Below are 15,221 nucleotides of genomic sequence, written 5' to 3'. Positions count from 1 at the left end.
TTTTAAAGAGACTTTGGCCTCTTTGAGATAATCCAGTCCAGATTTGACCAGTCTAGATGCTACTATACTTTCATTTTTGCGGTTAATGCTGTTTTTTGAGGGGTGTGAGTGCACAAATATAGTACTATATTTGTATTATTAGTATTCAATCCCTAAAACGTTTCTCTTTTCCTGTGCTTATTATGATTGAGCTCTTTTAAAGCAGTAATCTTTCATTTGCACTGTATGTTCTTTTAATGATTTTAAAGCTAATCATTATTTTATGCTTAATTTTAGTCTAGCCTTTTGTTTTCTTTTTATTATAATTGGGGTTTTATTTTCTTAATTGTATGTTTTTATGCTTCCAATTCTTACTGTTGAATGTTTGTTTTATGTAAAGTACAATGAGTTGCTGGGTATGAAATGCGCTATAAGAATAAATGTGTTGCCTTATCTCTTCATTGGCTCAAAAAACTGTGAATGTGGAAGCTCAGATTGTCTCACAGGAAGTGTAAAATGTCCTTGAGAAGTTTAAACCCAACAAAACACACACACACACACACACACACACACACACACACTCTCTCTCTCTCTCTCTCTCTCTCTCTCTCTCACCTTTGTTATGTAAAACCTTTCTTGTGGATCTTGTCACTAACACGTGTCACATGTGAGAGCTGCTCAGTTAGATAGATAGAAGATGGAGTGAAAACAAAAGAAAAGTCTCTCTCTTTTCCACCCACACACTCATCACGCCAATTAACAGTAATTAAAACGGCCTCTTCCAGGAGTCACAGATAATTAATAGCCTCTACGTGCTTCCACTTTTTTTTTCCCCCGCTCGATTTTTTTCCCACCAAATGCAAATGTAATTAAACTTCATAAACAGATGACTGATTAAGTGCAAATATTTGCCCCTCTTAAAGCGGGTGGAGCATGAAGTGATTATAATTGAATCAAAATGCTGTTTTTCCTTCTCATTGTTTGCAGAGATTGAAGCTAAGGAGGCCTGTGATTGGCTGCGAGCGGCCGGCTTCCCCCAGTATGTGCAATTATTCAAAGGTAAATATGAGGCCTGTTAATTCAACCCTGTGCCACACGTCCACAGAGATGACACACAGAGGAAATCCACTTTTATCTCGAGCAGCGTTGTCACATTGTCACACTTTGTCTCTTGTGTGTCAGATCGCAGGTTCCCCATCGACGTCGAGTGGGCGAAGCGTGATCACGACTTCTTGGATAAGGACGCCCTCGATTCGCTCTGCAGGTAAAAACACTCATGAATAACAAAGCAGATCCTCCTGTGTCTCAAAGTGTGCACATAATTACTGTATTTATATTAATTTCATCTTTATTTTTAACCCTCCTGTTGTCCTCCTATCAACTTTAACCCAGGAGGACAACAGGTGTTAACTCAAAAATGTGGTTTAGTTTCTTTAAATGAGGCACATTGACCATAAATTCCCAGAAATATGAGAAGATATATTCATATAAAACACCTCTGAATGGGGATGTTTACTTAAAAATGTAATATCGGGAAGTATCAGGTTTTTATTAGCATGTTGGTTCTGTAGGCTTCAGCATTTCCGAGCCTGCATGAACGCAGCATGGAACGTTTACCGGCACGCGCTCGATGACGTATAACAACAACAACAGGCTAGACTCGTTGGTCGCTAACCGTTGCTAACCGTCGCTAACCGTAGCTAACCGCGGCTAACCGTTGCTAACTGTAGCCAACCGTCGCTAACCGTGGCTGACCGTAGCTAACAAGTTAATAGCGTCCACCGCCATGTACACGGACACACACACCAGAAACGAGGTTTGTTATCTGCCGTTGTCATTTTCTCTGTTATGTTTTTTGGCGAGTCGTCTCTGTGACGTCACCGCCAGAGTCCGGTGGGTCCTATCTGGGTGCTACTCTGCTATGAGCGCTGTTTCCACTGCTGGAGAGAGACACAACAGCTGAGCTTTTTTTCCCATAATAACTTAAGTTGAAGTTGTTCTCTTATTTTTCACAGACAGTGTTTAAATTTGGAAAGCCATGCTGCATTTATGTTTGCATCCAGTGGAGCGTCACAATAGGAGATATATTATGTTGTTCCCAGTTTTGGTGTAAAAAGCCTGCAATCATCGGTATCAGGTCATATCGGTATCGGAAATCAGGAGTTGGACAAAATCGGAATATCGGCTTTCAGCAGAAAAGTCAATATCGAGCATCCGTAATTGTGATAATAAATTGGAGTGAAGATTAAGATAATAAGTACACTTACCCTAACAGCCAGGGCTCGAAATTAGCACTCGCCACTCGCCATTTGCGACCCAAATTCCTCAAGTGGCGAGACAGATTTTTTGCTGTCTCGCCACTTGGCTAGAAGACTGACTAGTAGGGGTGAGACGAGATCTCGTGCCGCGCGAGACGGCCCACGCGAGACGAAAACGCGACGATATTTCTAGTTGAAGTGAATATTGTCTCGCAAAGCTATAATTAAATTAAGGGGCGCACCAAAAAAAAAAAAAAAAAGACGATCGTTTTTTTATCGCTCATTTGCACGTCATGTCTTCTTTTATAAAGTCACATGTGGATCATTAAGCTTGTTACAGCTTTTACCTGCTGAGAAGATCTCAGTCAGAAGTATGAGATGAGATGAGGAGAGGAGCAGCAGCAGGTTGACCTCAGGTCTCTACACTGAGAGCCTGAGGTAGGAGCAGCGGAGAAATCTAGTGCAGCTATGGAAGACTAATGATGCCAAAAGTAAAATGAGTCACACTAACAAATTATAACACAATTTATATTTTGTTCTTCTTTTATATTTATGTGATACAGGATTTGAGCAATTTACTTTTATTTCTGTGTTGTTTTATTTATTTTATTTTATGTTATAATTTGTGAGAATTAGATTCTTTATTTAATTTATATTTATATATTAGAATTGTTTCTACTCTTTATAATTTACTTTTTAGTATTTGTGATTGTATCTAACTTTTGTATTTATGGTTGTTATCTCCATTAATATCAAAATTATCAATATATAAAATATCTATATGGGGAAACCTTTTACAGTGCTGCATACTGCATATGATAATTATATATTTAGAAAGTAGAACTGAAGAGATTCATTATAAGATGATTAGTTAAAACATTTCAATTCCATTTTGTGAATTTCAAATAAAAGAACAGTCATTTATTTCCTCATTGAAGTTTAAAGTTAAAGTCTCGTCTTGATTTTGTGAACCCAATATCGTGCCTCGTCTCGTGAGCTGAGTGTATCGTCACACCCCTATGAAATACAAATACAATAGTAAAGCAACGTTTTGGTTTTGGCTAGTAAAAAATCTGGTTGGCTAGTAACTTTTTTGATCTACTAGCCACTTGGCTAGTAGATCAAAAAGTTAATTTCAAGCCCTGCTAACAGCTGAAAACATTGGTTAGAAAAATCATCAAATGTAATAAATTAGATTACATTTTTGAAGTAATTGCAATAGTTACATTACTTATTACATTTTAAACAGAGTAACTAGTTACTATAGGTTGCAGAGTTTCTGCAACCTATTACATTTCTAAAGTAACCTTCCTAACCCCTGATTGTTATACAAATCTTGATTAAAGCCTCTTTTAAAGAATATGAACGTCCTTTGTCACTTCTCCTCTAACCAGCTGCTTCCTCTCTTCTTCTTCTTCTTCTTGTTCTTCCTCTTACAGGAGATTAAGCACTTTAAACAAATGTGTGGAAATGAGGCTGGAGCCGCGGAGATCAAAACACCGGGTGAGTGTTGAGAGTGACGACCGAGTAACTCAGACACAGCAGGACCCTCATATCGAAGCAGCCGGAGCCGCGGGGGGCATCAATCCATGAAAATCCCTCATTAAGCATCACTTGATCTTGAATGATATAAACTGATAGGTCCTCCTCCTCCTCCTCCTCCTCCACAATAGTTTCTCTTTCGAGGAGAAAGTGACAAGAGAGAAAAGTAGAAGTTGTTTTAGATGCCTGGATATTCATTATCAGTTACAAGTTATTATGATTTCATCACTCTGCTCATTAATTCAAATATTTTTTATCAAGTAAAACTTAAGATGATTAGACTTTTAAACATTAAAAAGGTCTGTGTTGTAAATCTGATCGACTCTGACTCCTCCTCCTCTTCCTCTTCCAGGGAGTCGACCTAGGCGAGGAAGACTTCTGCGCCATCAGCCCCAGCTGGACGTACGACAGGCGGACGCGACGATGGCGACGTCTCGACTCCACCATGGACTTCCTCCGCCTGTCTGACAGCCCTCCTACACCTCAGGACGTTTCCCTGTGTGACGTCAGCGACCACCACGACGCCTCCTCCATCCACAGCTCCAGCAGCACTGAGAGCGAAGGCCACGACGGACGGCAGAAGACTCGTAGAGAACCAACCGCTGCAGCCACCACCGCCAACGCCGCCGCCACCGACCACGAAACCAGCAGGAGCTCCTCACGCTGCTCCTCCTCAAACAAAACTCAGTCCCTGGATACTTCATTAAGCGGACCTCCGTCTCCCAGCGGTGGAAGCGGTGGAGGATCGTCCACTATGAGTCTGGAGGCTGAAGGATGCTTCCCGGATAAACCTCCCAGGAAAAAGGGAACCAGCCTGCTGAGGAAGATGGAGAAGCTGAGGCTGAGAGGAACGAGCGGCCTCCACCTCTCCGCTGGCAGCAGTGGGGGGAGTCGAGCTCGGCAGGTTATCAGCAGGCCTGTTCTGATCCAGGAAGGAACAACGGAGGAGGAGAAGATGGAGAGGCTGCACTGCCCATCAAGGTGAGGACTGAGGACAAGATGAAAATAATCATTAGTTAGAGCCAGACGGACGTGAGAGTCTTTGGTTGGGTCAGGGACAAATAAGAGTCGGCAAGATGAACAATTCAAAAATATCTTTAAAAATAGTTATAAAGCAGCATCAGGTTTGTTAAAATGTACATTTAGTATTTTTGTTGGTTTTATATCATTTGAAATGACATTTGCACCATTTTATACCAAAAGTAAGACTGAATGCTCCTGAAAATGTCAAATGGTGTAACCACAAAATAATGATAGATATTACATATTTTATCACCTACAGTGTATTTAAGTGGACTTATACTAATAGATGGATGGATGGATGGATGGATGGATGGATAGATGGATGGATAGATAGATAGATAGATAGATAGATAGATAGATAGATAGATAGATAGATAGATAGATAGATAGATGCACATTCCCACATATAGAAACATAAATACTGGTTATACCAATTGGGTTACACCAATTGGACACTGGGTTGCAGTGTTGGTTATCATCGACCCATTTACTGATGATTTGGGTCTAACTTCCTGCCTCTCTCCAGTCTGCAGGGCGGCTCCAGCAGCCGAGCGTCTTCATCACCTTCGTCTCCTCACACCATCAGCAGCAGCAGCAGCAGTAACAGCCAATCAGAGAGCAGCAGCACCGTCAGCACGCCGAGCCCAGTCACGCGGGTCAGAAGCAACTGCAAGCGCTCCAACAGCGGCGTCGGGGTCGGCGGGGGAACGATGACGCGGAACCAACAGAACCAACAGAACCAACAGAACCACACGGGAACAGAGGTCAGTCTAAGAGGAGCAGTTAAATAGAAGAATCAATCAATCAATCAATCTTTAGTTATATAGCAGCTTTCATTCAGGTTATTAATACAAGCAAGAGAAAATAAGAATGGTAAAATGAAAAATAAATAAATAAATAATAAAGTAAAATAAATAAATAATAAATATGTAAAAATATAATTGAAAATAAGTGATAAAAATGTAAATAAATAAATGAAATAAAATAAATAAGATTTTTTTTTTTTTTAAATGAATGAGAGAGAATAAAAATGATAAAAATGTAAATAAATAAATGAAATAAAATAAATAAGAATAATAAATAAATAAAATAAATGAGAAGGAATAAGTGATACAAATGTAAAAAAATAAAATAAAATAAGAATAATAAATAAATAAATTCATTAATTAATTAATGAGAGAGAATAAGAATGATACAAATGTTTTTAAAAAATAGAATAAATAAAAATAATAAATAAAAAAAGAAATAAATGAGAGAGAATAAGAATGATACAAATGTTTTTAAGAATAAATAAGAATAATAAATAAATAAAAATAAGAAAATAAAGATAAAACATTTAAAAAAAAAGGAAAATAAATAATTAATAAATAAATAAAATAAGAGAGAATGTGAGAAGGTTATTCAAAGTTAGAGTTAAATAAAAAAAACAACATGATTAAAATAAATTAAAAAGACAGAACAAAAGTTAAATAAGAGAGATAGAGAGATAAAGTTAGACTAAAACTTTACTACTACTAGAAATAAGATTAAAAAGACAAACGAAACAGACAATAAAACTAAATAAGAAGATAAAACTAATAGAATAATAACATAAAATAAAACATCAAAACAAAAATTTATAAAGAATAATACATTTCAGCTAGTCTTTCTCTCTTATAAACAGTTTATCGGAGGGTTTATTAATTAATAAAAGCAGGAACTCTGAAGAGGATTTAATATTATTTGATTCATTATATTAGATTTAACTTTTATTATTTACATTTGATTAAAGGCTAAAATAATGAATTAGCACTAAAAGATGCACCACAGGCTTTACTTCATCAGCCATGTGTCTTTATTAAAAACACACACACACGCACACACACTCTTGTACTTCCTTTAAGTTTAACTTTATTTATTTTAGCCGTGACATAATTAATTATCTCCAGTTGATCTAATCTGCCACTCTGCTAATGAAAAACAGGAAGTTTGACTTTAAGACGTCAGAACTCTTCATCAGATTAAAACTTTCAACGTCAGCAATTTAAAATCATGTTGAAACTTATTTAGTCACAGTTTTTTTTTAATTATTAATTCTTTATATATAAAGTTAATATGAACTAGACAAGAGCAAACTTAATCCTCAATCCTCATCTGAACCACAAATTAAATAATAAAGACGTTATCAGTCACAATATAAATATAATATAAACTTGATTTAATCCTTTATGAAGCTTTAAGAGAGGAAAAAGAGCTTATTTTTTTAGTTTTTATGAGAAAAAAACTATATAAAAATGTGAATTATAGACATTTTTGAATGATTGATTATATTTGTAATTTTGGATAAATATGGGTTGAATATGGGTTCTTTGTATATTTTGGGTCACATTATAGGAACATATCACATTTCAGGCTAATGGAAAAAAGTGTTTTTACAACTCTCAGATGTAAAAAATGGTTCAAATCTGGTAAAATCTGACCGTGAACAGTATGTTAGGATTTAAAGGAAACAGTCTTTCTTCTTCTTTATGTCAGTAAAAGTTAATTTAGTAAGATTTGGGAATACAGCAGGTCACAAAAATGTGAATTATAGACATTTTTGAATGATTATATTTGTAATTTTGGATAAATATGGGTTGAAGAAGCTACAAAAAATGATGTTAAAAAGTTATTTGTATATTTTTGGTCACATTATAGGAACTTATCATATTTCAGGCTAATGGAAAAAAGTGTTTTTACAGCTCTCAGATGTAAAAATGGTTCAAATCTGATCAAATCTGACCCTGAACAGTATGTTAGGATTTAAGGGAATCAATCTGTCTTCTCCTTAATGTCAGTAAAATAAAAATGGCTCATCGTGTTAAAGGATAATTACAGTTTTTTACAACATGGACCTTATTTATAGCATAAAATACGATCATTTACTCACTCAGACATCCATCCATCCATCCATCCCTTTATCCAATCATCCCTCCATCCCTCTCTCCCTCCAACCCTCCATCCATCCCTCTCTCCATCCATCCATCCATCCATCCATCCATCCATCCATCCATCCATCCCTTTATCCAATCATCCCTCCACCCCTCCCTCCATCCATCCATCCATCCATCCATCCATCCATCCCTCCATCCATCCCTCCTTCCATCCCTCCATCCCTCCATCCATCCCTCCCTCCATCCATCCATCCCTCCTTCCATCCTTCCCTCCATCCATCCCTCCATCCCTCCTTCTCTCATCCCTCCATCCTTCCCTCCCTCCATCCATCCATCCCCCCATCCCTCCATCCAATCATCCCTCCATCCCTCCCTCCCTTCCTCCATCCATCCATCCCTTTATCCAATCATCCCTCCATCCATCCATCCTTCCCTCCATCCATCCCTTCAACCCTCCCTCCATCCATCCATCCATCCATCCATCCATCCATCTCTCCATCCATCCATCCTTCCCTCCATCCATCCATCCCTCCATCCATCCCTTTATCCAACCATCCCTCCATCCATCCATCCATCCATCCCTCCCTCCCTCCGTCCCTCCCTCCATCCCTCCATCCATCCATCCCTCCCTCCCTCCATCCATCCATCTATCCCTCCCTCCATCCTTCCTTCCCTCCATCCATCCATCCATCCATCCATCCCTCCATCCCTCCCTCCCTCCCTCCCTCCATTCCTCCCTCCATCCCTCCCTCCCTCCTTCCTTCCATCCCTCCCTTCCCGCTCTCAGGACTACAGAAACCAGATCAACAACAACAACAACAGCAGCCACGAGAGTCTCGTCTTCCAAATCCCCCACGGACACAAACCGGGGACCTTCCCCACCTCCCTCGCCCACAAACACGGCATCCTGTCCCCCATCATGGACAACACCTCCGTCAACTGGAGGACGGGGAGTTTCCACGGTTACCGGGGGCGACACAGCAACAGTCGCCACGGGGCATCATCGCTAGCCGCCGCCACCGACCAAGCCCCTCCCCCTTCGTCTTCTTCTTCTTCTGACGTCGGCGTCCGGAGCCCCCTCGCCGTGCTGGATCACCGGCTCAGTATCTATGACAACGTGCCCGACGACCAGCAGCTGTCCGAAAGTGAAGGAGGCAGCGGAGGGAGCGGCAGCGATGCGGAAAGGACCAGTGAGGAGTCAGAGGTGATGCTCATAATTATTTATATATGAGTCAGTGATGAATAAGGTTTGTTAAAATGTGGATTTAATAAGTAAGACTGAATGCTCCTGAATATGTCAAATGGTGTAACCACAAAAGAATGATAAATATTAAAGTTTAAAAAAAGGGTTAAAATGTGAAAATTAACGTATGAATAACTTCACACATTCTTTTTTTGTGGACCCAGCATCAAATTTCTACTTTCTTTCTTTCTTTCTTTCTTTCCTCCAACTTCTTGTTCTTTCTTTCTCTTCTTCCTCTGCTTTTTTTTCTTTCTTTCCTTTCTTTCCTTTCTTCCTCCTCATTCTTTCTTTCTTTCCTTCTCTTCATCCTCTGCTTTCTTCCTTTCTTCCTCCTCATTCTTTCTTTCTTTCCTTCTCTTCATCCTCTGCTTTCTTCCTTTCTTTCTTTCCTCCAACTTGTTATTTCTTTCTTTCTACACACATTTTCTTTCCACACTTTCTTTCTTTCTTTCTTTCTTTCTTTCTTTCTTTCCTTCTCTCCTTTTCTAACTTTTTGTTCTTTCTTTCTCTTCTTCCTCCTCTTTCTTTGTCTTCCTTCCTTCCTAGGTGGATAAAACATTTAATATGTATCATTCTTTTGTGGTTACACCATTTGACATTTTCAGGAGCATTCAGTCTTACTTTTGGTTAAAAAATGGTGCAAATATCATTTCAAATGATATAAAACCAACAAAAATACTAGATGTACATTTTAACAAACCTGATGCTGCTTTTAAAACTAGTTTGTATGTAAATTGGGCAGCTGTAGAGACTGACAGAGTGGAGCTGTCCAGGTGCTGAAACCTCTAGAGCAGGGGTGTCAAACATGCGGCCCGCAGGCCAGATACGGCCCGCCGAGGGGTGCGATTCGGCCCACTTGCCATCCAGTGCTCTTTTCCTTCCTTCCATCTGTCCTTCCTACCTTCCTTTTTTCCTTTCTTTGTTCCTTCCTTTCTTCCATCTGTCCTTCCCTCCTTTCTTCCTTCTTTCCTTCCTTATATCTGTCCTTCCTTCCTTTCTTCCTTCCTTTCTTCTTTCTGTCCTTCCTTTCTTCCTTCTATCTGTCCTTCCTTCCTTTCTTCCTTCTTTCCTTCCTTATATCTGTCCTTCCTTCCTTCCTTTCTTCCTTCCTTTCTTCTTTCTGTCCTTCCTTTCTTCCTTCTATCTGTCCTTCCTTCCTTTCTTCCTTCTTTCCTTCCTTATATCTGTCCTTCCTTCCTTCCTTTCTTCCTTCCTTTCTTCTTTCTGTCCTTCCTTTCTTCCTTCTATCTGTCCTTCCTTCCTTTCTTCCTTCTTTCCTTCCTTATATCTGTCCTTCCTTCCTTCCTTTCTTCCTTCCTTTCTTCTTTCTGTCCTTTCTTTCTTCCTTCTATCTGTCCTTCCTACCTTCCTTTCTTCCTTCTGTCCTTCCTTCCATCTGTCCTTCCTTCCTTCTGTCCTTCCTTACTTCTGTCCTTTCTTCCTTCTGTCCTTCCTTCCATCTGTCTTTCCGTCCTTCACTATCTTGCTTTCCTACCTTTCTTTCCTCCTTCCTTTTGCCTGTTTTTCCTTCCTTCCCTTTTTATTTCCTTCCTTCCTTCCTTCCTTCTTTCCTTCCATCTTTTTAATGATCTGGCCCACATGAGATCAAATTGGTCTGTATGTGGCCCTTGAATGAAAATGAGTTTGACACCTCTGCTCTAGAGAGAGAATGATAAACACAACATGATTATTTAGTGAAAGCATTTCTTGAGTCTTGAGTCATAGTTATGGATCAATATGTGAACTGTATTATGATCATTTTGTCTTTCATCTTCGGCCGTCAGTAAAAGTTTTACAGTAGGGATGCCAAACATGCGGCCCGTGGGCCAGATCCGGCCCGCCGAGGGGTCCAGTACGGCCCACTTTCCTCATTCCTCCTTTCCTTCCATCTTACCTTCCCTCCTTTCTGTCTTTTTCTTCCTTCCTTCCTTCCTTCCTTCCTTCCACCTGTCCTTCCTCCCTTTCTTCCTTCCATCTGTCCTTCCTCCCTTTCTTCCTTCCATCTTTCCTTCCATCCTTCCTTCCTTCCTTCCTTCCTTCCTCCCTCCATCCCTCCCTCCCTTTATTGCTTCTGTCTCTCATTCCTGTCTCCTTTTCCTTCTCTTCCTTTCTTCCTTCCTTCCACCTGTCCTTCCTCCCTTTCTTCCTTCCACCTTTCCTTCCTTCCTGCCTGCCTTCCTTCCTTCCTTCCTTCCTTCCTTCCTTCCTTCCTTCCTTCCTTCCTTCCTCCCTCCATCCCTCCCTCCCTTTATTCCTTCTGTCTCTCATTCCTGTCTCCTTTTCCTTCTCTTCCTTTCTTCCTTCCTTCCACCTGTCCTTCCTCCCTTTCTTCCTTCCATCTTTCCTTCCTTCCTGCCTGCCTTCCTTCCTTCTCTCATTCCTGTCTTCTCTTCCTTCTCCTCCTTCTTTTCCTTCCTTCTTTCCTTCTTTCTATCTGTCCTTCCTCCCTTTCTTCCTTCCTGCCTGCCTTCCTTTCTTCCTTCCTTCCTTCCTTCTCTTTAATGATCCGGCCCATGTGAGATTAAATTGGGCAGTATGTGGCCCTTGACTGCAAATGAGTTTGACTCCCCTGTTTTACAGAGTGCTTCACCAGCCGAGCTCAGACTTGGCTCTGCTGCCTTTCTACTTTATAAAAAAAAGAAGAAGAAGAAGAAGATAAAACCCTCAGTGAAATGAGCTGAAATAAAAAGTCTATGAAAACACAGATAATTCAGCGGAGGATATTGATTCTGCTCACTTTAAGCTCCGTATGGAATCACAGTTTTTACCCTTAAAGCCAGAAATAATTATTTGAGCTTTCGTATCAAAATCCATTTTAGTTTGAAACCGTACGATCGTCTCCGACAAGCTGGCGTAAATCACTCGGACTCTTCTTAGAGTGGAGAGAGAAAGAAAAGAAGTTAAAAATTACATTAAAGAAATACATTATTGATCTCATTAGATAAAGACTTTAACCTTTGTGTCGTCCTCCCGGGTCAAATTGACCCAGTCTGGTCTGACTGTTCCTTCCTTCCTTCCTTCCTTCCTTCCTTCCTTTCCTTCCTTTCTTCCTTCCTTCTTCCTCCCTTCCTCCCTCCCTCCCTTCGTTCCTCCTTTCCTTCCCCCCTTCCATCCTTTCCTTCCTTCTTCCTCTCTTCCATCCTTCCTCCCTTCCTACCTTCCTTCCTCCTTTCCTTCCTTCTTCCTCCTTTAAACCTTCCCCCTTCCCTCATTCCCTTCCTTCCTTCCTTCCTCCTTTTCTTCTGTCTTCCTCCCTTCCTTCCTCCTTTCATCCCTCCCTTCCTTCCTTTTTCCATCCTTCCTCCCTCCCTCCTTTTCTTCCTTCTTCCTCCCTTTTTTCCTCCTTTCCTACCTTCCTTCCTCCTTTCCTTCCATCCCCCCTCCTTTCCTTCCTTTCTTCCTTCCTTCTTCCTCCCTTCCTCCCTCCCTCCCTTCGTTCCTCCTTTCCTTCCTTCCTTCCTCCTTTCCTTACTTCTTCCTCCTTTCCTTCCTTCTTCCTCTCTTCCATCCTTCCTCCCTTCCTACCTTCCTTCCTCCTTTCCTTCCTTCCTTCCTTCCTTTCCTTCCTTCTTCCCTCCTTCCTTCCTTCCTTCTTCCTCCCTTCCTTCCTTCCTTCCTTCCTTATATTTATTTTGTTATTACATTTAACTAGTTCCTCTCCCACACTGAGGTTGTGAGTGTTTTTAAAGTCTCCATGACGATAACTTCTGATATGAAATGTTAAAAGTCAGCTGTGTTTCCTCTCTCCTCTCGTCAGGTGAGTCGGCTGCTGGCGGGTGAAGACGTTTTCTCCGCTCTCGACAGCGTTTTGGAAAGAATCAACGATCTCCAACAGCTCGTCACCACCTGGACTGAAAACCTATCAGAGGACGACTGTCAGAGAGGTTCCTCCGCCTCTTCCTCTTCATCCTCCGCCTCTTCTTCCTCTTCTTCTTCCTCTTCCTCCTCCTCTCAGGACTCCTCGGCCGCCTCTCCTTGCCCTTCCTCACCGAGTCACATCCACCTGGAAGTGCAGCAACCTGCGGAGGAGACGGAAGAAGAGGAAGAGGAGGAAGAAGAGGAAGAGGAGGAGGAAGAGGAGGAGAAGGTACCGGTGAATGGAGAGGAGCCAAAGACCAGATCACCAGAACAAAGGAGCAGGTGAGAAAAGTCCTTCCTCCCTTCCTTCTTTCCTTTCCTACTTTCCTCCATCCTTCCTTCCTTCCTTTCCTTCCTCGCTTCCTTCCTTCCTTCCTTCCTTCTTTCCTCCATCCTTCCTTTCCTCCTTCCTTCCACCCTCCTTTCCTTTCTTCCCTTCCTTCCTCCTTTCATTCTTTCCTTCCTTCCTCCTTCCCTCCCTCCTTCCTTCTTTCCTCCCTCCCTCCTACCTTCCTTCTTTCCTCCATCTTTCCTTCCTTCCTCCCTTCCTTCTTTCCTTTCTTCCCTTCCTTTCTCCTTTCTTTCCTTCCTTCGTTCCTCCCTCCTTTCCTTTCTTCTTCCTTCCTCCCTTCCTTTCATCCTTCCTTCCTTTCTTTCCTTCCTTCCTCCCTTTCTCCTTCCCTCCCTCCCTCCAGCCTTCCTTCCTTCTTTCCTACCTCCCTTCTACCTTCCATCCTTCTTTCCTCCATCCTTCCTTCCTTCCTTCTTTCCTTCCTTTCCTTTCTCCCTTCTTTCTTTCCTTTCTTCCCTTCCTTCTTCCTTTCCTTCCCTCCTTTCTTCTTCCCTCCTCCCTTCTTCCATCCTTCCTTCCCTTCCTTCCTCCCTTCCTTCCTTCCTTTCTTCCTTCCTTCCTTCCTTCCTTCTTTCCTCCATCCTTCCTTGCCTTCCTCCCTTCCTTCTTTCCTTTCCTCCCTTCCTTCCTTCTTCCTCCCTTGACTGGAGGACAGCAGGAGGGTTAAAGCATCTCAGGACGTGTGTGAGTGTGAGTCTTTGGCTCTAATAATGACAGTTATGGGCTAAGAAGAGAAAGCACTTCCAGATAAAAGCAGTGAAACCTTGCAGTGAATAGTTTTTATTGCCTCTTTTATAAATGCTGCTTTTATATCTCTTAGTTGTTGTTGTTGTTGCATATTTGTTCTCGGATACGCAGCATTAAAAAGTTATGAAGCCTCTCCTGTAAAGTGAAAGGCAGACTACTCCATCTGTGTGTTTGTGACTTCCTGCTCTGGCTCAGGTTTAAAGGACAAGTTCACAGTTTTTCCAACTCGTATAAAAACACTGAAACAGGTTTTTCCTTGTTTCAGTGTTTCATTTCTGTTGTTTTCAGACTGACTTTGACAAAAAAAAGTGTTGTAAACTTAGATATAGGTACTTAAATGTGTGTTTGGGTCAGTGATAAATAAGAAATATGTTAAAAACTAGTTTTGAAAGCAGCATCAGGTTTGTTAAAATGTACATTTAGTATTTTTGTTGGTTTTATATCATTTGAAATGACATTTGCACCATTTTAACCAAACGTAAGACTGAATGCTCCTGAAAATGTCAAATGGTGTAACCACAAAAGAATGATACATATTAAACATTTTAGAAAGAAAGATAAAGGAGGAAGAAGAGAAAGAAAGAAGGAAAGAAAGAAAGAGAAAGGAGAAAGAAGAGAAAGAAAGGAGGAAGAAAAGAAAGAATGAAAGAAAGAAAAAAAGATTGAAAGATAAAGGGGAAAGAGGAGAAAGGAGAAAAGAAAGAAAAATGATTCTCCAGATTAAATGTAAGACTGTGTGTTTATATGTGTTTCCAGCCGGGTGAGTCAGCAGCTTCACTGGTCCAGCGAGCAGAGTCTTCCCTCCCTTCCTACCAGTCCAGGAGTGGTGGACCAGTCTGTGTCCCAGTTCCTCCTTCTGCAGAAGCTCTCGCTGCTCAAACTCACCGCTCTGATGGACAAGTACTCTCCATCCAGCAAGCAGGGATGGAACTGGTAAGAAGGATGGAAAGTTTAGGGAGCGGGGGGCGGTGAGGGAGGGGGGGGGGGGGGGGGGGGGGTTGGGGGTTGTTTGCTTTGCACACCTGCATGCATGGAGAAAAAAAACTTCTTCTTCTTCTTCTTCAAGTAAACAACTGTAGGAAAGGAGGGCAGCTGGGCGGGCGGAGGGTAAATATTTCAGGCAGCCTATTTAAGAAGGTTTATTCATTATTCATGGCTCAGGTGCAACCTCGGCAGCAACATGCTTCAAGAGAGAGAGGTAAAAATAAAAAAGTCAGTCCTTGTCCTCGTCGTCGTTGGGTGGGTGGGTTTGTGTGGATTCCTGGAAAAGCAAAGAGAAGTTTGGGTTTGGGTTTGTCATCCTGAGG

General features: G+C 41.3%; 1 protein-coding gene across 1 annotated transcript in view; it reads left to right on the top strand.

Annotated features, from left to right (window-relative positions):
- Positions 1-15,221, top strand: part of si:dkeyp-23e4.3 (rho GTPase-activating protein 7) — a 51,300-nt gene that overhangs the window by 19,140 nt on the left and 16,939 nt on the right. Inside the window, 8 exon segments of the mRNA XM_053332151.1 lie at positions 967-1,038; positions 1,162-1,243; positions 3,677-3,740; positions 4,132-4,760; positions 5,329-5,566; positions 8,502-8,918; positions 12,715-13,097; positions 14,671-14,847. Coding sequence (XP_053188126.1) covers positions 967-1,038; positions 1,162-1,243; positions 3,677-3,740; positions 4,132-4,760; positions 5,329-5,566; positions 8,502-8,918; positions 12,715-13,097; positions 14,671-14,847 — 2,062 coding nt within the window.

Source organism: Scomber japonicus, chromosome 13, assembly GCF_027409825.1.
Source record: "Scomber japonicus isolate fScoJap1 chromosome 13, fScoJap1.pri, whole genome shotgun sequence".
Classification (NCBI taxonomy): Eukaryota; Metazoa; Chordata; class Actinopteri; order Scombriformes; family Scombridae; genus Scomber; species Scomber japonicus.
The sequence above is the reverse complement of the archived record's forward strand: the minus strand, read 5'-3'. Positions and strand labels throughout refer to the sequence as shown.